Source organism: Macaca nemestrina, chromosome 10 (assembly GCF_043159975.1).
Source record: "Macaca nemestrina isolate mMacNem1 chromosome 10, mMacNem.hap1, whole genome shotgun sequence".
NCBI lineage: Eukaryota > Metazoa > Chordata > Mammalia > Primates > Cercopithecidae > Macaca > Macaca nemestrina.
The window spans coordinates 16,339,896-16,366,270 of record NC_092134.1 but is presented as its reverse complement, the minus strand read 5'-3'; the positions used below and the strand labels follow the sequence as shown (position 1 = coordinate 16,366,270).

The 26,375-nt window shown below is 49.7% G+C and overlaps 1 protein-coding gene across 1 annotated transcript; it reads right to left on the bottom strand.

Annotated features, from left to right (window-relative positions):
• Nucleotides 1–533: 533 nt before the first annotated feature.
• On the bottom strand, nucleotides 534–24,870 carry LOC105495188 (harakiri, BCL2 interacting protein). The gene is made up of 2 exons (XM_011764491.2): nucleotides 24,442–24,870; nucleotides 534–5,803 (listed from the first exon to the last, which is right to left on the bottom strand). The coding sequence occupies exon 1, from the start codon at nucleotides 24,771–24,773 to the stop codon at nucleotides 24,498–24,500; it is 276 nt and encodes a 91-aa protein (XP_011762793.1). The 5' UTR covers nucleotides 24,774–24,870; the 3' UTR covers nucleotides 534–5,803; nucleotides 24,442–24,497.
• Between the last annotated feature and the right edge of the window lie 1,505 nt (nucleotides 24,871–26,375).

The window sequence follows — 26,375 nt, the reverse complement described above, 5'->3', positions numbered from 1 at the left end:
CATGCCCATAATCCCCGCTACTCGGGAGGCCGAGGCAGGAGAATAGCTTGAACCCAGGAAGCAGAGGTTGCGGTGAACCAGTATCACGCCACTGCACTCCAGCTTGGGCAATAAGAGCGAAACTCCGCCTCCAAAAAAATGGTATCTGTACTCAACCTCCCATTCTTAGGATGAGACTAGAACCTGAGTTGTCCGCAGTTGGAGACATTCATCTGCAGGCTCATTGGCTTGTCCACAGGATACCATGCGTAAATTATGGTTGTGTGCACTGACCTTGAACTCTTGGGCAAGTTTCCCAAACCTTTTGCCCAACCCAAGGGCATTCTTGAGGCCAGTCCTTCCCTTCGGGGGTCGGTGGGGTGGCGGATCTTAGGAATTAGAGGAGGGAAGGAAGTGGCTGGCCTTCTGCCAGAGGGAGCGCTGGGGCATGCAGGAGCCAGGGGCAGGGATCCTGTCCCTGTTATGCAGCTGGGTACTCCCAGAGTCTCTGAGGGCCAGCCTTCCAAAAGGAAATGAAAACACAAATGTCTGGCTAGAAGTGCACAACCAATTTTTTAATAAAGTCATTACAAATATGTACAAAGCGTCTCCAAGGTATGAAATTCCTCTTACAAAAGAGCACAACGACGTCAGAACCAACAACGTCAGAACCCGGAACGGAACATCCCCAAGCTTATTGCCGCTCTGGCTAGGCCAGAGGCCTCACTACGGTTCTCCAGATACCCTCCCAGCCGTCCCTGCCACGCGCACAGCTTCCTTGGCGCTTATAGTGCAAAAGATCTTCGGGAGAAGGAACTTGGGAGTTCAGGTTGGAGAAGAGGGTAGGAAGGAGGTAAGAAAAGCTTCCTGTGTCCTAGGAAATAAGTCATACAGGCCCTATTTGCAAATTCCATGCACCTTCCCTGGGACCTTATAGAAACCAGGAACACAGGGGGAGGGCATGAGTATATAAAATCCACAACAAATCCAACCAGCCTGTCCTTGAGTGTCCCCAAAGGTGACACTTTTTCCAGTGGACCTAAGTCAGGCCCCCGGCTCCCAGCGGGGCCATGTGCTGGCACTCGCCCTGGAACTAGCAGTGCTGTGGGTGACCTCATGCAGGGAACCAGTGGAGCAGAGCAGTCAGCTCGTGAGCATGGGGGTCCCATGGACTCGAGTCCAAATCTTGGCTCAGGTACTTCGCTGGTGGTGTGGCCTTCAGCTAAGTTGCTCAACCTCTCTGAGCCTCAGCTTCCTCCACTGTAAAATGGGAATGATAACAGTACTATCTGCTAAAGTGGGCATGAGGCATCGCGGAGGGGAAGATGGTAAAGCACTTCGCCCAGGGCTTGGGAGTGGCGAGTGCGCCATCAAAGGTAGCTTTGACTATTGTGTAAAGCAGCAAGGACCAGTCTGTTCATGCTGGAAATGAGTCGAGATTGCAGGCTTTTTAACTGCCTTTACCAGAGGGCGGGGCTCTCAGTCAATACTATATAACAATCTGCCAGCAAGGCTTGGGGTCACAGTGGTGACCTGAAAAATCTGTTAAATGTCATGAACCAGACTGGAAAGGGACATTTCACATCATCTGCTTCCGAGCAGGACTGTCCCCTCCACCATCCATAAGTCAAGTCTCTTCTGAGATGGAATTCTACAACCTGGCACATTGTAGATGCTCAATAAATATATGCTAAATGAATGAATGAAAATTTTAAAAATAAACTTTCAGCTTAAGCTTTAAAATGACACTTTGACATCAATTTCCTCCCCTCATGGAACTTCCAATCAGCTCCATGGGATAAGAAGAGTGTCTAGCCGGTCCCCCAAACCCTTAACCAACTTCTGACCTTCAGAAAAGAAACGGGTATTGACACAGAAGAACAAAATCTGTGTTCTGGTCAATGCAACTTGTAGTATCAGGTGGACATGCATAAAGTCCACAGTGGTGGGCCGGTGTCCCTAAAAGATACTTGCGTAGGAGGTGGGTGGGTGAGGACTCCCCTGATTCCCCAGGGAGGGAGAGTGATATTTTATCACTGTCAGAAACATCATAATAGGAGAGCATGAGATCAGCTACATACATTGTGAAAACCAGTCACAGTTTCATTTTTCTGTGACGATATTGTTTAAATCACCCTTTCCTCTCATCATCAAAACAGAAAAGAGTCAAAATAAGAAGTGGAGGCTGAGCACGGTGCCTCACACCTGTAATCCCAGCACTTTGGGAGGCCAAGGCAGGTGGATCACTTAAGGCCAGGAGTTCAAAACCAGTCTGGCCAACATGGTAAAACCCCGTCTCTATTAAAAATACAAAAATTAGCTGAGCATGGTGGCGTGTGCCTGTAATCCCAGCTACTCGCGAGGCTGAGGCAGGAGAATCGCTTGAACCTGGGAGGTGGAGGTTACAGTGAGCCAAGCTTGCACCACTGCACTCCAGCCTGGGCGACAGAGCGAGACTCTGTCTCAAAATAAAGAAGAAGTGGAAAAGAAGTCCCCAGTATCCAAATGAAGGTGGCTAAAAATATAAAAACAAACAAACAAAAAACAGGAACTAGGCTCTAAGAGATGTGCACGGCCAAAATAAAACCGCAAACAAAACAAAACAAACAAAAAACAGGAACTGGGCTCTAGGAGATGCGCACGGCCTAGGACCACGGACAGCAGCCAGTGGGGCTAATGGGCTCCCCAGAGAAACTTCCTACTCAAGCTACACCAATAACAAAGAGAACAGGAAACGGACCCCCAAATTTGAAGAGATTGTATTTGTTTGTGGGGTATCAGGTAGGGGTGAGAAGCTTCCAGAAAGGACTGGATCTCATTCAGAGTGTTGAAGTCCCGGGGGCTCCAGTCCCTGAGGTTCCTGGCTCCCCACTCTCTGAGAGCAAGCAGCACCATCAGAAATGAAGAGGCAAAAGTCTCTTCATCTCATTATGCAGCAAGTTACCTAAACGATGATCTCAGAGGCCTCCCTCTGCTTGTACAGTCTCTCTCTCTCTCTCTCTCTCTCTCTCTCTCTCTCTCACACACACACACACACACACACACACGCACACACTGCTGTCTGCTGAAACCCGATATGAGGTCTTTTTTAAAATTCATTTCAAAGCCTCCCTCCCTTTCTCTCTCTCTCTCTCTCTCTCTTCACAGACGCTCTGCAGTGAAGCTAATCAAAATCAATGACTCCTTGGCAGCCAGAGAAAAGCGGGGGGGTGGAGGAGAGGGAGGGATGTTGCCAGCACTTTGCACGCTGTGGAAATATTTTTTAAAAAACAAGAACCACCCCACTATCTCATGCAATCAAGCAATACAACAGGAGAGATGGTGGAGACAATATATACATATATATCATGCTTCAATTTCCTAATACAAATGTCCATCAAGAAGTCAAATCTCATATAAAAACAAGCATTAAAAACAACCCCTTGTCAAAAATCGGGGCAGTCGAGAAGTGCACTCCAATGAATGATGTGCAAGAAAAGGCCAGGATTTGATAAATACATGGTCTCTAATAAAACAGGAGAATATCTACAAGGGACTTGGCTGGGAAGCTCTACCAGGAGGTCATGGGTGCCCCAGTTCTCTCAGCAAAGTGGCTTCATTGAAATCAAAATCACCCAAGATGCCAACCCCAGCGTTTGGAGTTTGGATCCTCCAGGGGAAACATCAAAAGCCAGCAGGCAAGTCGGGGTTGAAAAAGGGATCCTCTCACCTTTCATCTTCTCCTGTGTCTACGTGGTCAGCATGCCCCCACTACGACCTTGAAGGTACAGCCTTAAAGAAGCAGAGAACTGTGATTGGGTGCAACTGTGTAGTAATGGAAGCCTCTCCCCAGAAAACGGGGTGAGCTGGAAAGACCCTAGTCTGTGGCCAAGAAAGTGATTAAATAGAAGCAGAGACAGTATTTCATATTATTCTGATGAATTTGCCTTCTCCAAGTTCGTGGCTTGGTGGGAATATCGCCTGCTGCTCTCTGCAACCCCCAGCTAAGCGAGGGTCCCCTGCAAACATCAACTAGGGGGAGGGCATGAGTAATGAGGAGAAGCAGGTTCCCCCAAAATAAGCGTTATTTTATTTATTTATTTTTTTTTGCCTTGCTGAGTTCAAAGCTGCGGAGTGGGGGAGCCTCCCCTCACATTCAGCAGCCCTGGGGTTACGTTTCTCTTTAAAGGGCTATTTAGGAAAACACAAGGAACGGATTTTAAAAAGAAGACAGAAATCCAGCTCCCAGCTTGCAGCAGCACTGAGAGGTTGTACATTCTAAAGGACCTGGTCATTTACAGCAAAGCCTATGGGGGGATAATTCCCATTTCAGCCGCATCCACCTTAACAAACGTGGATCCCACTGCTGGCTTCTTAGAACTGGAGCGGTGTCTGCTAACCAGCCTGCTGGACCCTCTGTCTATAGGTACCAGGTGGTGACTTGCAAATCGAGCCTTGGAGAATGACTGTCCGAATCTGCAGGCTGACACCTCGCCACCTCGGCTTTGAAAATGGCAGTGTGTGGTATCCTGCACAGAGGAAGAATACGTGCTTATGTTGGATTTTTCGAAAATGAAAGCAAAAAATAATCACTGCTCCCTGAAGAGTCTTTGCAGCCAAGTCTCCGTCCAGCACACATCTTTTTTTAGCCCTTCTAGAAACTTCTGAAAATAGTAGCTTATCCTTGGGGGGAAAAAATCAGACCTCTGTCAATCAGTGAGATGCTGGTGCATTTCATTTAAATGGCCCACTCCCTCCCCCAACGTCCCCTGGTTATAAATCATCTTTGACCAGAATGTAGCCATTTCTTGGCTCTTTAATCCATAAAACCTAAACCCTGAAATCCCCTTGGGGAGTGGAGGAGGCTGTGGGCTGAACTCCGAGGACACTTTTGTGGGGGTGGAGGAGATAGCAACCAAGTCATGCATGAGGTCAGCTTTCTGCCTCATAACCAGCAAGCCTCTCAATGCCACCCTCCCTCCTAGACCCCAAGGTTTGCTCCAAACCACCTCTGGATATTTGTCCCCACGTAGAGAAAGAGAAGAGACTCTCAAGTGGCACTTTTGCAACTTGTCCCTTAAAAAAAAAAAAAAAAAGAATCTGAAACAGCAAAATAGAAATCTCTCTTGTCCCCTGGCCTTCCAACAAGTCTGTCAAAAGAATACCACAGCAGCACCAGCAGAAACGCACTTAGCACCAGCAAAATTTTAAGTGAAGCACCAGAGACACAAAAATCCCATTTCTCTTGACGTGACAGTGGGATCTAGCGATCGACCTAGGTAAGTACAGAGGGAGAGGCTAGGACAAGTCAAGAAATGGAGGCACCCCAGACTGCGCCTACACAATTGGCCCCGAGTCCTCACCTTTTTTTTTTTTTTTTTCCTATCATGCCTTTTGCACTGTTACCTCTTATTCCACCAGCATCTATCTCCAGGCAGTTGGCCGATGCTAGGGCTAATTCCCACCAGTCTTTGCAAACAGTTTCTAAGTACACAGCAGGCATCTCTCTTCTGGCGCCCCAGACATTACAGAATATCAAAGTTCACATCGCAAGGTGCAGAAAAGGAAGGCAACCACGTCCTCGACAAGGCATGCACTGATACGTAATATTCATATTTTTGTTATATATATAGAGCTGTATGTAAATAGCATTGGGGTGTGTGTTTCTGCAGCTGGATTTCCAAAGGGCTTCCCCAGTCCCATTCTGTGTTTCTACGATCGCTCCAGGCGCTGTCTTTACTCTCCACTTCCTTCTCGAAGTGCCAACCGCGGCCTTTCAAGCTCTGGGCTCCCCCTCTGGAAAACGGGAACCAGCTTTCTCCAAGGACACAGGGTTTTCACCAACCTGCAGAAATAAAGATTGGTATTTTGATCAGTGCAGCTGCTGGGGGTGACGTCAGTGCCGTGGGCCTCTGCACACTCAGCCCCGGATGTCGGGGGGGGGGGGGGGGGAGGGGAGAGCTACTGGATGCAAAGCTCTGGTTTTGGAGGAAGGATGCCTCAAAAGCTAGTCTTGGCACTCTTCCCCTTACCAGAGTCTCTGTCTATGTGGCAGCCATCCCCAAATAGACATTTGTGAGCGCACACACACTCCCCTCTCTGCTTTTAGACCTAGATATTTACGTAGTCATCTTCAGAGATTTTTAAAAAAAGAAGAATCTAGAGACACACGAACTTTTTGCTTCTCCAAATTCAGAACAGGACCTTCCTCGATTCATTTCATAGATCCAGATTCAGGAGAGAGTTGTGGGATAGTCTCTGTTCTCTTCTGTTTGTTTGTCCCTTCATTCATCCATTCATTTCTTCCCAAATATGCCAAGTGCCATACTCAAGGCTACAGATTCAATGACATAATTCTTGCCCTTAAGGGGCTTAGAGCCAACAGGGAGATGGGAAGAAATGGATAATGACAGTCACATGTAAAGAGCATATGCAATCTGGGGAAACGTGGTCTATGGGAGCCCAGGGGAGGCAGCTCATAAGGGAGACAAAGGAGACTCCTCAGAGAGAGTGGCAGGCCCCTGTTGACTATTGAAGAGTGCCAGGAAACGAACCAGGATAAGAAAATGAGGCATCCTAGGCAGGGCAGAAAAAACAGCCCATACCGAAGAGTATCCACAACAGAACGCACAAAATGTATGCACAAATGCTCACGGCAGAATTATCCATAACAGCACAGTGTGGAAACAACCCAAATGTCCATCAACTGATGAATAAACAAAATGTGGTCTCCCCATACAATGGACTATTAGTCAGCCATCAAAAAGGAATGAAGTGTTGATACTTGAAGACGGATGAACCTTGAAGACATCATGCTAAGTCAAAGAAGCCAGACACAAAGGGACACATATTGTGTGATTCCATTTATATGAAATGTCCACAACAGGCAGATCTTCTGTGACAGAAAGGAGAACGGTGGTTGCCTAGGGCCAGGGCGGGTGGGAGGAATTGGGGAGTGGTGCTCATGAGCACAGGGTTTCTTTCAGGGAAACGAAAATATTCCAAAGTTGACTGTGAAGATGGCTGCAAAATTCTATATATACTCCTCATCATTGACTTGTACACCTTAAACAGGTAGGGTTGTTTATTTGTTTGTTTGTTTTTGAGACAAGGTCTCATTCTGTTGCCCAGGCTGGAGTGCAGTGATGCGATCTCAGCTCACTGCAACCTCTGCCTCCTGGGTTCAAGCGCTCTCCTGCTTCAGCCTCCCAAATAGCTGGGACTATAGGTGCACGCCACCACACCCATCTAATTTTTTTTATTTTCAGTAGAGACTGAGTTTTGCCATGTTGGCCAGACTGGTCTTGAACTCCTGACTTCAAGTGATCCACCCACCTTGGCCTCCCAAAGTGCTGTGATTACAGGCATGAGCCACTGTGCCCGGACTTAAAAGGATAGGTTTGATGGCTATAAGTTAGCAGGGGAGATAAGAACGTATCACACGTTACTCTGAAGCAGGTGGCATAAGAACGAGCATGTGGGTAATACACACCAAGTGGTATAGGAGTGGTATAGGAGGAGGGAGATCGCTTTATGACTTCTGGGTTTGAAAAAGTCTGAGATGTTGACTTGTATGTACCAGCTGGTACCCTTGACTTCTGGCTTATTCTGGGTTTGACCAACAGGAAAGGAAGCACTCATGGGAAAGTAAAATCAGATGTTTGTTCCCCAGTTCCCCGCCCGCTGGTCAGAGGTTGGCCACAGCCGCTGCCTGGACTCATGGTACAGTGACACCCTCCTGGGGACTCCAGGTCCCATTCCTTTCCCTGGAACCTTCAGGCCAGGGTGGGAACAGCTCCCCTCTATGGCTAAGCCTAGGGTACTGCATTCACTCTCGCTGGTTTCCCAAACCCTGCCCATGCCTTTGCCGTTGAACCTTTCCTAAATTCTCCTCTGATGACTGAGTCTGGAGACACTATCTGCTGTTACTTGGGCCCTAGTGGATACATCTGACTGCATGAAAGAGATGAGTCATAAACACATGGACCCCACAGTCTACGTCAGCTGACAGTCACAAGGATCCAAATCAGTGACTTCAAACCTTTTGCTTTTTTTTCTTTTTTAAAGAAACTGGGTCTCGCTCTGCCACCCAGGCATGAGGGCAGTAGCACCATCATAGCTCACTGCACCCTCGACCTTCTGAGCTCAAGCGATCCTCCCACCTCAGCCTCTAGCTGGGACTACAGGCATGCAACACCACATCTGGCTAATTTATTATTTTTATTTTTTTCTTTTAGAGACAGGGTCTTGCTATATTGCCCAGGCTGGCCTCAAGTAATTCTCCCACCTTGGCCTCCCAAAGTGCTAGGATTACAGGTGTGAGCCACCACGCCAGGCCAATTCACCTTCTATCTCATGAGGGCACAAACACAGTAGGAGCTCTGCATTGTTATGCAGCCACCATATATTTTCTTAGAATATGGAATTAGAGTCCTCAAGCAACTCAATTGATAAATACACTCAATTTAATGAAACCAGCTTTTGTAACCCCTAAACATCTCTGTTGGTGTCTACTCATAAATCTACAGAATGAAAGTCAGTGTAAACCTGCAGCATTAGCCTAAAATAATTATGCTGCTTTAAGCACAGGTGGGACAGAAGGAGAGCTAGGAACACTTAGTAAGTACCTACTATGCTACTGAGTGTGTGGACTTTGTGCTAAGCTTGGTTATCTGCACCAGATAAGGCCAGGTGCCTCCTTGAAATTTGCCTCTAGGCTTACCGGAAAGATATGCCATGCCAGAGGACAGTACTGTAAATGACCAATATCCGGAGGTGAACCGACAGCCTAGAAGTCAGGATGGGGTTACAATCACTCGGGAAGCTTCAGAGGGGACCCGGGATTTGATTCATGAAATACCTTTGAAGAAATGTCCCTGTTTCCATTTTTCATCCACCACATGGAGGGGGGAGGCAGGCAGAGAGGGAGAACTTGAACCCACCAGGTTCTGCCTCCCTGGGCTGCGGTGATGTTGTGCCGCTTTGGGCACGGAAGGTGAAAGCTGAGCACAGTGAACCCCACTGCAGCATTAGATGGGGCAAGAGGCTTATTCCCTTTTTCTGATGTCAGCAAAGAATTAGGACTCTTGGATTCCCTCCCAAGAGGCCCCCTCATTAAAAAAAAAATACCTTGGCCAGGCATGGTGGCTCTTGCCTATAATTCCAGCACTTTGGGAGGCCAAGGAGGCCAGAAGTTTGAGACTAACCTGGGCAGCATGGCAAAAGCTCATCTCTACTAAACACAAAAAATAGCCAGGTGTGGCGGTGCACACCTGTAATCCCAGCTACTCAGGAGGCTGAGGCATGAGAATCTCTTGAACCCAGGAAGTGGCGATTGCAGTGAGCTAAGATCATGCCACTGCACTCCATCCTAGGCAACAGAGCCAGACCCTGTCTCAATAAGTAAATAAATAAAATTTTAAAAATACCTTTTTTGTCCTTGCTATTTGCACAAATGATAAGTTACAAATTCAAACAGTGGAGAAGAATATAAAAATAAAAGGAAAGCCCCTTCAACCCAACCCTTAAGCCCCACTCCCTTTCCCAGAGGCAGCCGGTATCACCGCCGGTTGTGCAGCCTCCCAGAGTATTTTCTGTGTATTTGTAGACGCCATGTCTCTTTTTTATTCTTTTCCTACCATTATGTTCCCAGAGCCCAGCACAATGCCCAGCATATAGTAGGTGTCCAATTCATTATCTATTGAGGAGGGTAAATAAGTGACAAACAAATAAAGATGACAGGCTGGGTGTGGTGGCTCACGACTGTAATCCCAGCACTTTGGGTGGCCGAGACAGGTGGATCACTTGAGGTCAGGAGTTTGAGACCAGCCTGGCCAACACGATGAAACCCCGTCTCTACTAAAAATACAAAAATCGGCCGGGTGCAGTGGCGCACACCTGTAATCCCAGCTAGTCAGGAGGCTGAGACAGGAGAATCACTTAAACCCGGGAGGCAGAGGATGCAGTGAACTGAGGTGGCACCACTGCACTCCAGCCTTGGAGACAGAGCAAGACTCCATCTCAAAAAAAAAAAAAAAAAAAACAGCAGTTTCTCGGATCCTCCATCTTTGGTTTCAGCAGGTTGATTCTGACCAAGGAGTTTCAATGGTACCAATAGTCCTAGTCCCTAAGACTTGAAGGAAGGGCTGGGCATGGTGGCATGTGCCGCTAATCTCTGCTACTCAGGTGGGTGAGGCAGGAGGATTGCTTGAGCCCAGGAGTTCGAGACCAGCCTGGGCAATATAGCAAGACCCTGTCTCAAAAAAAAAAAAAAAAAACTTGGAGGAGAAGCTCTCCATGCAGAATCCTCTTGCAAAGAAGATTGCTCTGGTCCACATTATCCCTTAAATCTCCATCTGTAGAGTTCATGTCGGCCAGGTAGGAAGCTGCGTGCACAGGAGGCTGTGGAAAGGAAGCTGAAAAGCTGGCTAGGTTGTGATGTGTGAGGAAGGAAGAGGTCACTTGGCAGCCTCTGGAAGAAATATTTGCTCTCCTTGGCCCAGCCTTCTTCTATCAGTGAACAGTTATCAATGCCATCAGCTACTAGATACTGATTATCTAAAGTCTATGAAGAGAGACCTGAGCTCCTACCCACTAGGAAGTTATGGCAGGTGGGCCTTGGAAGCCCAGTTCGCTTGACTTTCAGAAGGGTACGCAGTGAGAGTTGGGAAGTAGTTCAGCTCAGCACAGAATCAACACCAAAACAAACAAACAAACAAACAAAAATACAGATTCTTCTCAAAGCAAACTGGGGCCTACCAGACAACGTTGCCCATGGCCCATGGCCCCCATGTTATACTATGCACATTCTTTGACCTAACAATTTCACCTTCAGGAACTTCACTTTTTCTTTGCAAAGGTGTCCAAATGTGAATGTCCCCTGCCATGCACAGTGGCTCACACCTGTAATCCCAGCACTTTGGGAGGCCAAAATGGGAGGATCACTTGAGCCCAGGAGTTCCAGACCAGCCTGAGCCACATAATGAGACTCCATCTGCACACACGCACATTTTTTTCTTTTTTGAGATAGAATTTCACAATTATTGCCCAGGCTGGAGTGCAATGGCGCAATCTTGGCTCACTGCAACCTCCGCCACCCTGGTTCAAGCTATTCTCCTGCCTCAGCCTCCCGAGTAGCTGGGATTACAGGCATGCACCACCACGCCCGGCTAATTTTTTTGTATTTTTAGTAGAGATGGAGTTTTACCAGGTTGGCCAGGCTGGTCTCGAACTCCTGACCTCAGGTGATCCACCCGCCTTGGCCTCCCAAAGTGCTGGGATTACAGGCATGAGCCACTGCACCTGGCCACAAAACAATTTTAATTAGCCAAGTGTGGTGGTGCACGTCTATAGTCCCAGCTACTCAGGAAGCTGAGGTAGGAAGATCACATAAGCCCAGGAGTTTGAAGTTACAGTGGGCTATGATCATGCCACTGCATGTCAGCCTGGGTGACACAGAAAGACCCTGTTTCTAAAACAACAAAAAAAGTTCCTAACAACCTTGTTTACCCTACCAGAAAACAGGAAACAATGCAAATGTTCCCAAGGAAGTGACCATATAAGGAAACCCTGCTTCATCCAAGCAACAGAACATCATGCAGCCATTAAAAAGGATGAGGAAAACCTTTGTGTGTTGACATGGGAAGATCTCAACCACCTATTTTTAGTGAGGAAAAAGCAGGTTACAAAACAGCATGAACAGTATGAGCTCATGTATTTAAAATAGGATGCGTGTGTGGGTGTATATGCATCAAGGGAAGAGCATGGGGGCTCCCTGAAATCAGGGGTCACGAACTGAAATGCACTGGACCCAGTAAAGGTCCAGGAGGGGCTGGGGACACTGGAGTGTGTTTGTCCTTTCTAAAGGGGTTTCTGACACTCATCTCCAGCCTGTTTCTGCCACATTGTTAGATCTTTTCATTTTTCAAGAGAAATTGGAAATACAGGCTTCTACCTGAAAATGCCTGATTTTTTTTTTTTTTTTTTGATGGAGTCTCACTTTGTTGCCCAGGCTGGTCTCGAACTGCTGGGCTCAAGTGATCCTCCTGTCCCAGCTTCCTGAGCAATGGGCACTACAGGCACATGCCACCATGCCTGCCTAAAATGCCTGACTTTTAAGTGTTGGGGGAAAACCCACACAGGTCAAACGGAACTCAACTGCAAGCCAAATTCAGCTAGGAGACCGCCCATCTTCACCCCTGCCTGAGATACTCAGACACTCCTACTCTCACCTGGCATTTAAGTTTGCCTCATCTTAACCCTCAGTAGCTATCTCTGGGCCCCAGGTTCGCCACTGTACAATGAGGGAGATGGGTTAGATGTCTCTAATGGCCTGTCTGGCTCTGGCTATGTTTCCAGAACACAGACCCTTTGGGCTCACAGATCTTTTGAGAATTGGATCCAAACGATGTTTTCTGTCCCAAGTAGGGGGAAGTAGAAGAGGAGGATGAAATCAGCCAGTGTTATTAGCTTAATTACTGGGTGTTCACAAATTTCCTGAGGCCTCCCCTACATTCATTCATTCATGCATTCATTCATTCACCAGTTAGTGAATGCCGCCATGCCCGGGTGCTGGGATACAGTAATGGGCAAAATAGGCATGGCGGTTTGCACCTTTCTGGGACCTGAAGGCCAGTGTTGCCTGGGCTGGAAAGCCCTGGTCTAGTGGTTCTCCCAGCCCTGTCAGAGTGGCCTAAGTAGGCCCTTGGTGAGTCCCAGGTTGGGGAAGGTAGGATTAAAGCAGATAGCAACCGCCTTAAGCAAAAGGCTCAGAAAGTTCTGAGACCTCCCACGCATACCACAAAGATGGGCCCGTGGACTAAACTTCTTCTTTTTTTTTTTTCCAAAGACAGGGTCTTGCTATGTTGCCCAGGCTGGAGTGCAGTGGCACAATCACTGCAGACTTGACCCCCTGGGCTCAAGCGATCCTCCCACCTCAGCCTCCCGAGTAGCTGGGACTACAGGTGTGTGCCACAATACCTGGCTAATTTTGTTGTTGTTGTTGTTGTTGTTTGTTTGTTTGTTTTTAAATAGAGGTGGGATTTCGCCATGTTGGCCAGGCTGGTCTTGAACTCCTGACCTCAAGTGCTCTACCCACTTCGGTCCCCCAAAGTGCTGGGATTACAGGTGTGAGCCACCGCACCCAGACTATGGACTCCATTTTACACCAAATAAGAACAACATATATCATAGGCTGTCATTCACCATTTTCAGAACACCAGTGACATGCCTTGTACTGCACTGGAGTAGATTACAGCATGCTTCCTTCATGCTAGGAGCTCATTACGGAGGTAAAACAGCATTGGTTCTCCCAACCACTCACACATAGAGGGGCTGAATCTGTGCCAGCCACTTAATATATAGTGCTCCTCCAGTGCAGATGCTATTATTCTTCCCAGTTTACAGATGAGGAAACCAAGGCTCAGAAGGTAATGGGATCGGCCTAAGGTCACACAACTGGCAAATGGGAGATGGAGAAAGTTATCTGAAAGTCGGCCTGACTCCAAAATTCATGTCCCTTTCCGTGAAGCTTCCCTGCCTCAGCACAAAGTATTGGTGAGGAAGATAAACAGTTACCAGGGTTACATTTTCTGAATCAAGTCTTAGGCTTTTTGGTCTGCCAACAGTCTCAAATATTCTAAGTCTGAGCCATCTTTGAAAAATGGTACTTTGGCCGGGTGTGGTGGCTCACACCTGTAATCCCAGCACTCTGGGAGGCCAAGGCAGGCATATCTGGATCACTTGAGGTCAGAAGTTCGAGCACCAACCTGGCCAACATGGTGAAACCCCTTCTCTACTAAAAATACAAAAATTAGCTGGGCGTGGTGGTGGGCACCTTGTAATACCTAACCTACTAGGGAGGCTGAGGCAGAAGAATCGCTTGAACCTGGGAGCAGAGGTTGCAGTGAGCCAAGATCGTGCCACTGTGCCCCCAGCCTGGGCAACAGAGCAAGACTCTGTCTTAAAAAAAAACAAAACGAGAAAATGATACGTCTTCTTGAATCCATTCCAGTAACTCTGACACATCCCCACTCCTGGAAGACCTCCCTCTCCACCCATGCAAGCCACTTTGTCTTAGTTCCTCCAGCATCAGTATGTTAGCATTTCACAGGGTTTATTAAGTACCATACGGTAGCTCCAAGATTATTAGATGAACATGATTCCTGCCCCCAGGATGACAGGTACAGCCAGGCAGACAGAGAAGCTTTCCAGATTAGTGACATTGTTGAGACTGGGAACCTTTCCCTGAAGTGGGGACAGGCATGCTAGGCGTCATCCACACTCCCACACTGGCTAAAGGTGTGGTCCATGAAGAAAAGTCCACAGCAAGGCAACAGAGATTCATCTGAGGCCAGTCACAGCCAGCTCAAGAGCCAACAGATACTTGACATATAAAGGCCAGTGACATGGGCTGGGCCCAGTGGCTCACGCTTGGAATCTCAGCACTTTGGAAGGCCAAGGCAGAAAGAAAGACTGCTTGAGCCCAGGAGTTCCAGACCAGACTGGGCAACATGGCGAGACCCCATCTCTAAAAAAATAAAATAAAAAATTAGTGGCATACATCAGTAGTCTCAGCTACTGGAGAGGCAAAGGTGGGAGGATCACCTGAGCCCAGGTCGAGAGTGCAGTGAGACCTGATTGCACCACTGCACCCCAGCCTAGGCAACAGAGAGACCCTGTCTCAAATAAAGAAAGGCCAATGACATGAATGAGACATGGGAGCCAACTGCAGTGTTTGCAGATCTTGACCACATGATTTTATGCTCTAGATGGCCTTTATAACACAAGAATGCTCATTATGTTTTTTGTTTGTTTGTATTTGAGACAGAGTCTTGCTCTGTCACTCAGGCTGGAGTGCAATGGCATGATCTCAGCTCACTGCAACCTCTGCCTCCTGGGTTCAAGCGATTCTCCTGTCTCAGCCTCCCCAGTAGCTGGGACTACAGGCATGTGCCACCACACCAGGCTAATTTGTTTCTATTTGTAGTAGAGATGGGTTTCATCATGTTGGTCAGGCTGGTCTCGAACTCCTGACCTCAAATGATCCACCCACCTCAGCCTCCCAAAGTGATGGGATTACAGGTGTGAGTCACCGTGCCTGGCCAAAAAAAAAAAAAAAAATTACTTTTTTTTTTTTTTTGAGACACGGGCAGGTTGAAGTGTGGTAGCATGATCACAGCTCACTGCAGCCTCAACCTCCCTAGGCTCGAGTGATCCTCCCATCTCAGCCTCCCGAGTAGCAGGACTACAGGTGCATGTCACCATGCTTGGCTAATTTTTCCTTTTTCTTTTTTTAGATTGGGGCTCACTTTGTTGCCCAGGCTAGTATCAAACTCCTGGCTTCAAGCAATCCTCTCACCTGTGAGCATTAAAAAAAAATTTTTAATTAGTTTTTTTTCTTTTTTTCTCTGAGATGAAGGTCTCACTCTGCTGTCTGCCCGGGTTGGAGTACAGTGGTGTAATTGTAGCTAACTGCAGCTTTGAACTCCTGGGCTCAAGTGATCCTTCACTGTTCCTTCACCATGATGGATGGGGAATGTAAATGATGGACTAACTAAATAAAGCAATACTAACCAACTTCTAAGTGTGGTGGCTTGCGCCTGTAATCCCAGCACTTTGGGAGGCCAAGGTGGGCAGATCACAAGGTCAGGAGTTCAAGACGAAGATGCCCCATGTAGTGAAACCCCGTCTCTACTAAAAATACAAAAATTAGGCCAGGTGTGGTGGCAGGCACCTGTAATCCCAGCTACTTGGGAGGCTGAGGCAGGAGAATCTCTTGAACCCAGGAGGTGGAGGTTGCAGTGAGCCAAAATTGCACCACTGCACTCCAGCCCAGGCAACAGTGTGGGACTCCATCTCGAAAAAAAAAAAAAAAAAGAAAGAAATGTCTCATAGAAAAATACTAAAAGGTTGAACAAATGCCTGTGATATATGGAAAAGGTCAGGTTACAGATAATATATTTAGAGTGATTCCATGTGTTAAAGTACCCATCCAGCCAGGCATGGTAGTGCACACCTATAATCCCAACACTTTGGGAAGCCAAGGCAGGAGGTCCTGAGCTCAGGAGTTCAAGACCAGCCTGGGCAACAGAGCAAAACCCTGTCTGTACAAAAAATACAAAAATTAGCCAGGTGTGGTGGCATGCACCTGTAGTCTCAGCTACTTGGAAGGCTGGGGTGGGAGAGTCACTGGAGCCCAGGAGGTTGAGGCTGCAGTGAGCTATGATCCTGCCACTGCACTCCAGCCTGGGTGACAGAGTAAGACCCTGTCTCAAAAAAACAGAGAGAGAGAGAAAAGAGAGAGAGAGAAAGGAAGAGAGAGAGAGACAGAAGGAAGGAAGGAAGGAAGGAAGGAAGGAAGGAAGGAAGGAAGGAAGGAAGGAAGGAAGGAAGGAAGGAAGGAAGGAAGGAGGGAGGGAGGGAGGGAAATAAAAAAAGAGAAAGGAAGAAAGGAAGGAAGGAAAGAGAAACGGAGGAAAGAAAGAAAATCACATGACGAAAGGGTCAAATCTAATGCAACGGAAAGGTAGAAAGGCTTAGAAGCTGTCTGGTCTTTACATGGGAAAGGACTGCAATCTTTTGCTACTCAGACCTTCTGCTCAAAGCTGAACCTCCTATCTCCAGAGGCAAGACTCTAATTTTCGTTCTTTCTTTTTTTTTTTTTTTTTTTGAGACAGGGACTCATTGTGTCACCCAGGATGGAGTGCAGTGGCACAATCACAGCTCACTGCAGCGACAAAGTCCTGGGCTCAAGCAATCATCCCGCCTCAGCCTCCCCAGTAGCTGGGACTACAGGTGCATGCCACCACCCCTGGCTACAATTTTCTTTTATTCAGCATTTTCCAAATAGTTGCCAATGAACTATTTGTAATATTTTTTGTCATCAAGAAAACGTTATTTATTTTTCTGAGACAGGGTCTCATTCTGTTGCCCAGCCTGGACACAGCGGTACGACTGCAGCTCACTACAGCCTCAGCCTCCTGGGTTCAGCAATCCTCCCATCTCAGCCTCCCGAGTAGTTGGCAACACAGGTGTGGACCACCATACCTCACCAATTTCTTATTTTATGTAGAGATGGGGTCTCACTATGTTGCCCAGGCTAGTCTCAAGTTCCTGGGCTCAAGCAATCTTCCCACCTCAGCATCCCCAAGTGCTGGCATTACAGGCATGAGCCACCACATCCAGCTACTTGTTTAAAAAAGGAATATTATATCAAGTTTCCCAGAGCAATTAAATTCCACCCTGCCCAAGTCTCTGGCCCATGGAGCAAAGGTTCAGTGTGGGAAAGCTCTGCGGGAAGCAGCCATATTGGATAAGCCGGTTGCCTCCCCACAGGAAGAGGAAGGAGCTTTCTCCTTGCCTGGCTAACCAGAGTCATAAAAGGGTGCATCTTATTGATGTGGGCTAAATCAGAAATCCCCCACCCAACAGCAGGGGCACCAGTTTAGGGCAGGAAAGGAAGAGGGGAGCCACTGCTGAGTTGGATGGTGAGAGTTCTAAGGGTGATGGAGACCCAATCGATGCTCACAGTGTTCCCCTGGCACTGAGGGGGGTGGGTGTGAGTGAGTTGGTTCAGGGATCACGACCTCTCAGACCTTGGCAGGAGGTGAACTGGTTTACTTCTACTAAGAGGCGAGGGCAGGGGCAGAGCCTCAGTCTCCTGTCTCTGAGAGAGTCTGGGGTCACCTGAGGGCTGCGGTTGGGACTTGTTCATTTCTGCATCCCTGCACCTGGGCATCCAGCCCCGGCACCAAGCTACACTGCTTATTTCTCTTTCCTGAAATGTACTATGCAGTCTCACCTCCAGGCCACTGGACTTGCTCTCTCTCTTCCCAAAACACCTTTCTTGAATGTATTCATATGGCTGGCTCCTTTGTGTCATTCAAATCTGCTATTCCCCTGGTTCCTCTTCAAAGTGGCCTTCCTTCCCTCATCACCACAGGTGAGGAGTCCCTGGGGCACTCTTTATTGTGTTACCTTTGTGTATTACCTTTGGGGCCCTGAGCACTTTCTGAAATTATCTCTGTATTAGACTGCATAAACCAAAGGTGGCCACTATAATGTCTCCCATTCCCCATGCTATTCCAGAACCTCACCACTCCCCCATGAGGTGGAGTCTAATTCCGCCCCACCTTGAATCTGCATCAGCTTCTGACTTCTAACCAAAGTGACTTCGGAAGCTGGGTCAGAAAAAGCAAAGCAGCTTCCACCTAGTTCCCCAGGATACTTGCTTTTGGAGCTCCCAGTCACTGTGTCAGAATCCAGCTGCCATGCTGTGAGGAAGCCCAAGCCACATGAAGAGGCTGAGTATGGCTGCTCCCATTAACAGCCCCAGCTGACTCCCTGTATTAACAGCCAGACCTGTAAATAAGGTTGCTTCCCCAACCATGACTCCAGTCCTCAGCCATCCTGGAGCACAGACAAGTCACCCCCACTATGCCCTGACCAAATTCCTCACCCACAGAATGTGTGAGCATGGTCAAATATGTCAGCCTCCCATATAGGTGGGTTCCACATCCAAGGATTCAACCAGCCTCAGATCAAAACTATTGGAAAAAAATAAAATTAAAAAATAACAATTTTTAAAAACACACATAAAAACAATACAGTATAATTATTTACATAGCATTTACATTGTATTGGGTATTACAAGTAATCTGGAGATGATTTAAAGCACACAGTGTGTGGGTTACATGCAAACACTACACCATTTCATATCAAGGACTCGGCATTCTCGGATTTTGGGATCCAAGATGGGATCCTGGAACCACTTCCCCCCAGAGACAGAGGGATGGCTCTAGTTGTTTGAAGCAAAACTTAGTAGTTTTGGAGTAATTTGTTACACAGAAGTAGTAACAAGAACAATATTTACTTATTGTCTGTCTCTTCCCACTAAAATGTGGGCTCCATGAAAGCAGGGAACTCTACCTCTTGGTCCTTCCTATAGCCACAGGAGATACTCAATACTCAATACAGATACACAGAAGATACTCAATAATTAGCAGCTGTATAAGTGGAAGAACTTGAATTTTGGGAAACAATAGTGACTATGTTGCATAGTTTCTTTTTTTAATTTTTTTTTTTGTGACTGAGTCTCACTCATTCTGTTGCCCAGGCTGGAGTACAGTGGCATCCTCCGCCTCCTGGGTTCATGCAATTTTCCTGCCTCAGCCTCCCGAGTAGCTGAATACAGGCACACACCATCATGCCTGGCTAATTTTTGTATTTTTAGTGGAGACAGGGTTTCACTACATTGGCCAGGCAGGTCTCGAACTGCTGACCTCAAGTGATCCACCCACCTCAGCCTCTCAAAGTGCTGGGATTACAAGTGTAAGCCAGCGTACCCGGCTGATGTTGCATAGTTTCTGATTCATTTAACAAAGCACATAGTTATTGTACACCTACTATGTGACGAGCAAGTTGCTAGGGACTAGGGACACTGTGGGTTAGCTTTCTCTCCCTGTGAAATCCTATCACCGGGACACTAGTGAGGACCACCAAAGAAACAGAAGCCCCCTCCCCACCTCTCGTTATCTGCCTGTCTAAAAGGCTGACTTTTCAAAAACTCGAGTTATGATTGCCAAATCCAGCCAGCCCACATCTGGGGGTATATTTAATTATTCCCAGGTGTGGCTCTTTTCCATCCACAGCTCAGTCACTTGTACTCTGGCCTCTCACTAGGCGAGCGGATGACTCCAGACAGGGACCATGTGGCAGGAAGGCTGCCTGGTCCTGCACATCTGGCCCCTTCCCGGGGGGTTCCTCCCCAACAGCTGTCCTCCTCGGGCTCCCTCGCCAAGCAGAAGGCCAAGCTTTCAAGCTCTAAAAGTAATTCTGGCAGGGGTGCTGCGGGCTGGGAGGGAGGCCTGCGGGATGCTCCTCCAGGTTTAACCACTTAATCCCCAAAGTACCTGCCAAGAACCAGTTAGCAAGTCTGGTTGGCGGGCCAGGCCGTCATTAATTCATTAAAGCAGGCTCCCGCTGGCCCATTATCTTCCTTGCCACTGACCACGTCGCCTTATGGGCCTGCAGAGTCCCCCTCTCTCCCCTTCCCCTGCTCCCAAGGCAGGATTCTACCCAGCCCTGGCCTCGACTCCCAGGCAGATTCCTCGGCTCCATTCTCTCTCCCTCCCTGCCCCCTCCGCAGGCACGCTTCTCCCTCCCTCCCTCCCTCCCTCCCACGCCTCCGCCAGCCAGCGCTCACCATAAAGCGTCTTTTGTTCCCTCTCTCCTGTATCTTTGAGTATTGACTGGTTAAATCATACCCATCCTCCTCCCGGCCTCCCCAGCCTCAGAGGAGCCTCCCCTGGGGCTCTGGAAGAAAGGGAATTGCACTTGTGCAGGAATTCACTGTGCGCCACCCCGGTCTGCTTACTGCCCCATCTCCTCTTCCCCTGCAAGTCATGGGGTGGGGGGCGCTGTGTGACTTCAAAGACAGAAGCTCCAATTCCACTGGGGATCACTTAGGTGGATGCTCTCTGCCTCGGCTTCCCCTTTGAAATAAAAGGAATGGCACTGACCATTTCATGACATCCTCTGTTGAGTGAAGTTAACAGACAGACACTACACTGGACTTTTTTTTTTTTTTTTGAGACAGAGTCTCACTCTGTCACCTAGGCTGGAGTGCAGTGGTGTGATCTCAGCTTGCTGCAACCTCTGCCTTTGGGACTCAAGTGATCCTCCCACCTCAGCCTCCCAAGTAGCTGAGACTACAGGTGCACACCACCATGCTATTTTTTTTTTTTTTTTTTTTTTTTTTTTTTTTTTTTTTGGTACAGACAAGGTTTCACCATGTTGCCCAGGCTGGTCTTCAACTCCTGGACTCAAGTGACCCGCCCACCTTGGCCTCCCAAAGTGCTGGGATTACAGGATGGAACCACTGGCCCAGCCTGCACTGGACACTTTCAATGAATATTCTCTTATCATTCACCCAATAACCCTGGAAGGATACAGCTCCAGTTTACAGATAAAGGTGCAGAGGTAATGGTTCTTTCTCAAGGTCATGCTGTCAGCAAGTGGCTGGGTGCTTAAGAGTCTCTCAACCATTATTCTCTCCTGACCCTTCTGGCACTGATTTCCCAGGAGGGCAGGCAGGAGTGGTGTGGAATGGCCAGCAATAATAATGGTAAAATGTTGACTACCTTGGGAAAGAATGATAGTAAATGCACTATAATAATCATGATAGCTCACATGTATATCCACTGTTCTAGAACTTTCCATGTATGAATTCATTTAACCCTCTTAATAATGTGCCTATACATTAAGTACTATTAGTGTCCCCATTTTACATATGGGAAAACTGAGTCTTGGGTTTTTGTTTCTGTTTATTTTTTTTAAAGGATGACTTCTGAGAAAAGTATTGCTGGCTCGCAGTAGAGACTCAAAACAAACATACTGGATACACACACACACACACACACACACACACGTTTTAAATTATTATTGAGATGGAGTCTCGCTCTGTCGCCCAGGCTGGAGTGCAGTGGTGTGATCTCGGCTCTTCTTGGCTGACTTCTTGGCTGACTGCAACCTCCGCCTCCTGGGTTCAAGCGATTCTCCTGCCTCAGCCTCCTGAGTAGCTGAGATTACAGGTGTGCACAATCACGCCCAGCTAATTTTTGTATTTTTAGTAGAGTTGGGGTTTCACCACGTTCGCCATGCTGGTCTCAAACTCCTGACCTAAGGTGATCCGCCTGCCTCGGCCTACCAAAATGCTGGGATTACAGGGGTGAGCCACGCTGCCTGGCCTGTATGTAGAAAATATTGATTCTGCATATAGCTGAGCACACACTTAAAACCTACGGGAATTGAAAGTGGTAGTTCCTACCCTATATGGCTGGCACAGGCCTCCCTCAAACACCTAAGGTACAGCTGTGAACATTCCCCTTTCTCTATTAGGGTAGGGAAAGTGGAGAGCACCCCATATCCAGCATAGAACACAACAAACTATTTTCCTCCAGTGAATTTTCTTTCCCTTCTACTTAACTTACCAGAGCTGAGAAAAAACGGGTTTCCCCAAATTAAACCAAAAGCACAATAAAGGCCGGAGCTGCTGGTATTCTGAGGTCAGATGTAGGCTGCAAAGAGAGAACTTCATCCGGGCCAGTGCAGGGAGCCCGAGCACGCGGGAACCCGGCCTGGGAGCGCAGGAAGGCAGGTGGTGAGTAATTCTCCGGGTGTCCCGAGGGTATGAGGGGCGGCGCTGGAGGGAAGCCGGGCGGGGCATCCTGAGGTCAGGGCGCCAGAGGCTGCAGAACCCTGGAGGGGACGCCCGGGCGGGACAAGGCAGGTAGGAGAAGAATCCAGAGGTGTGGGAAGAGGGTGTCTCAGAGTCAGGGCGCAGCACGGGAATAACTGTGGGGTAGAAGCCGGGGGGTGGGGGAGAGGGCGGAAATAAGCTCCACGGAGACCATAACCTGCTGCTGCCCTCCCAACACCGATGCAAAACAGCGAAACTCCTGGCCGACGCCCTCCCCTGCAGCGCAGGCCCCAGTTACCCAACTCCTCCCCTGCGCTCCGGCGCAGAGCGGCGCACTCTGCCCGCCCCTCCCGCAGCCTCCCCTTCCAGGCCCCGGGAGCGGTCCCATACCCTGACACTTAACACACCGGTAAACGGGAACACAGTCAGGCTCCGGCCCGAGTCCTCCGCCTCCCGGGAGGGTGCACCCGACATCCCGCACGCCTGGTCCCAGGAGGGGAGCGCTTATCCAGTCTCCTGGACAACAGAACCAGAGAAAGACGTGTCCCAGCCCTCTCCACAGTGCTATTTGATTTTACTCCCTTCCTCTCTTTCCTTCTCATTCACTTTTCAATTGTCTTGCAACTTGTTTTCCAAGCAGTTTCTCTTTTTCTCTATCCTCCCCAAACTTCTTGTCCCTCCCCATCTCGTCGCCTGTTTTTTCTCTCCCTCTTCACCCACTTTTTTTTCTGCCTCTTCCCAAATTCCACGCTTTGGACTTCGCGTCTGTCGCTCAACTTCCTTTTTCTGCTCCCCGCGATAGATCTAAAATGTTTTTCCCGTCCCTGGAACTGGGCAGCCTCAGCCTGACCCCTTTCAGTCGCGGGAGCTCCCAGCCTCTCCAACAGGAGAGGGAGAAGGCGGGGAGAAGTGGATGGGACCCCCGGCGCCCGGGAGCCGAGCGGAGAGCGCCCCGAAGTGCGCACTTCTCTTTGCCAGCGCCTGGGCTGCGCGGGCCCACGCGACATCTGTCGCCTGCGGTCCCGGCTCACACCCCGCGCACCCCCGCAGCTCCCTGGGCGCTGCCACCCCCCACGCTCCGGCTGCCGCCTTTCCCCGCGGGCGCAGACGCTCGGGCCTCGCCTTCGGGCGCCGCTCCAACTTCCCAGGGTGTCTGCGGCGCGCGGCGGGGCTCGGCGGCGGGGACCCAATGGCGGCTGGCTATGTCACCTTTGATAGTCACCTTCCGGCCCTAGACTCATCTATGGTGGGCTCAGCCTGATTCTCCCTCATTTTCTGCAGCGCTCCTCGCTACTCCAGGATCCAGAGTAGTAAGACGATGCTTACACTGTGCGCTTCCTCAAAGCGCCTAGCACAGTGCCAGGCGCACAGCTAGGGCACAATAATTCCCCCACCCCAAGAACCTAGTATCTTCCTCCCACTGATACCGACCACACTAGGCGCTCAATACCCACTTCCCGTCCTAAGTTCTCAAAGCATTACCCCCCTAAACAGTGCCCAGCACCCCGAAGGAGCTCAATAAATGTTCCTTCCTTAAGGCTTCCCATTGGAGTTTGCCTGAAAGCCTTCTATTCCAGCCCACTCCGAAGGCGTCTCCTTCCCATCGCAGCTACAACCGTCTGGAGAGAAGGAAGCCAAACTCCTTAAACAGGACACCTCACTGGAGAAGGAGCGACGTTGGCAGGGCAGAAGAAAACTGCAAATGCGCGGAGCTTGGGAAGAAAGATTGGGCCAGCCAGAAACCTGGAAGGGGAGGAAGTCTCGAGATGCGCTTGCGGTGCCAGAGAATGGGGATCAGAGATTGGAGAAGTGACACTTAGGGAGAAGAGGTTGGGAGCAAAGGTGATGGAGACGGTGGCGACTCAGGAACAGCAAGAGGCTTGGAAGGGGACCGAGGACCTTTCTTGGAACTGCGATAGACTTTAAGTATTTGGCGTGGCTTACAACTATATTCTCATCGCAGGCACACTTTTTATTTGCATTGTGTGTTTATTTGTGGGGCTGGTGGGGATTATGGAGGTTGAAGTCCTCCTCAAGCCACCGAGCTATAAGTGAGTAGCAAGATGCGCTTAAGGACTCGGAGAGATAGGGGCAGAAATGGTGGACCTGACACTTGGAAGGAAAGACTGGGGACTGGGTAGGAGAGGGGGGCCGGAGATGCTTGCAAGAGAAAAGAACGGAGGAAGAAGGAGAAGGGAAGAGAAAAAAGCCAAACTTGCCACTCTCCCGCTCCCGGGCCAGTGCCCAGCTGCCGCGCCCTGGCTCTCGGTCGCTCGCTCGCGTACCTGTTGCTTGCTCCGGCTGGGTCTCGGCTCCGGCCCCACCAAGAAGCCCCGCGTTCCTACAAGTTCCGCCTGCCGAGCAGCCAGGCCGCCAGCGCCGCCACCTGCGCGGCCGCGCACAGCCAGGGCCAGTAGGTGGGGAGCGCGCCGGGCGCCGGCGCCCTCCGGCTCCGCGCGCGGCGCCGCCACATGGTGCGCTGGTGCAGCTCGTCGCCAAGCGCCTTGAGCCGGGCGGCGGTGAGCTGCGCGGCGGACGAGCGCAGCCCCAAGCGACCCGCGCTGCAGGCGCACACGGCCGGGGGGCCGCGGCCGCGGTGCAGGGGGCACGGGCACATGACCGCTGGCCTCGCTCCCGCCCCGCGCTCGGGCCGCCCCTCGCCTCCTCTCCCTCCGGCCTCTGCGCCCGCTGCCGCCGCGCTCCAGCCGCCGGGGGCCTCCCCTGGACACCAAGTTTCTCCTTGTGTTGTGCGTTTGTTGTGCTGACGGCGCTATTATTAATTAAAGTGTCACATGGTGGAGGGGGGCGGGGAGGGGGGTTACATCATCCGGCCCCCGGGGGTGGGGGGGGCTGCAGGCAGAAGAAACCGAGAGGTAACTTTTAACCCTAGCGGCGCCGGCAGCGAGGGGGCGCGAGGTTTGGGAGACCCGGAGCGCGGCGCGGGGCGACGCGAGAAGGCGCCCCGCAGCGGAGGTCCCGGGCTTTGGGGGTCTCAGGGGACCCCCGCGGAGGCGAGGAGCGCGAGGGAAGGTTGTTCTCCTTCCCCTTTTCCTGAATTCAGCTCGAGTTCCGATTTGGCGAGGGAAGAAGGCTTGTTTGCCGTTTTGGATGAAGCTGATACTGAATTCGGCTGCATTATTCAAAAATATTCCGAGGCTGTTGTTTTGTTTGGGGGAGGTGGGTGGATTCAAACTCTTACGGAAGAGCAAGATTACACCTAACTTGCCTCGTTTCAGGTCTGACTTGGCACCTGTAGGCATTTAGCCTGACCCTAACGCGGCCCCAGCGCCTGGCTAGAAACCCTGACGTAGGCGTGATAGGGGGCTGGATGGGTCGGTCCTGAGCTCGCGAGGGGCGTGGATGGAGGCATTCTCGCTGCCCAGCACCCACACCCAAAAGACCCTCACAAGGGGCTTTCTAAAGGGAAACTTCTTGTCTGCTTTCTTTGTGAATATTATTTTCCTGATGGGGTTACAGTTTTCTGCGACGATCCCAATTTAATGCGCAGTGAATACCCTAAGGAGTCGGCGAGAGGAGGGGCGCGGGGGACTTTAATTCCTCCTTTTTCAACCCGACAGCCACTCCTGTGCACCTCCAGACTGGAGCGTCTGGAGTTGTCACAGCCAGTGACGGTTCAGATGGGCTGGGCGGCTCTCAGCATTCTGTGGGGGGAGAATGAAACCTGCGATCTTAAATCGACTGGGATTCAGACAACTTTAGGATTCAGACGATCGGGATGAGTCCAGAGGTGGCTCCAAGTTGGGAGTCTGGAACCTGCTGAGGAAGCTTCCATTCTTTCCTTCCCACCGCACAGTATAACCAAGATTCTTCAAGTCTGTGAACTTAGTTTTGGTCTGAATTGATCAGGAGGAGAAATGTCCCTTTTGGCCTACAGCGTGTTGAAATGACAACAAAGTCAGGGGTCAGAGCTCACAACACTGTGTGATTCTGGTGGCCTTTTCCCGCACCCAGCTCCAATTATCCTAGGCTTCATAATGGCCAAGACTTACTGCGCACCTTCTATGTCTGGCACCTGTAGGCTTTGGGCGCTCTTGCCTCTGCTGCCTAAAGGTAAATCTCCCAATTATTCTACATGCAATTACTATAATATTTCAAAGATGAGGAAGCTGAGGCACAGGTAGATGAGGCCTCTTGCCCTGGCTCACAGAGTAGCTAAGAATGAAGCCGGCATCTGAACTAGGGCAGTATGCCGCAGGCT

Coding starts and splice junctions, on each gene's coding strand:
- LOC105495188 (XM_011764491.2), bottom strand. CDS start 24,773: ATGTGCCCGTGCCCCCTGCACCGCGGCCGCGGCCCCCCGGCCGTGTGC.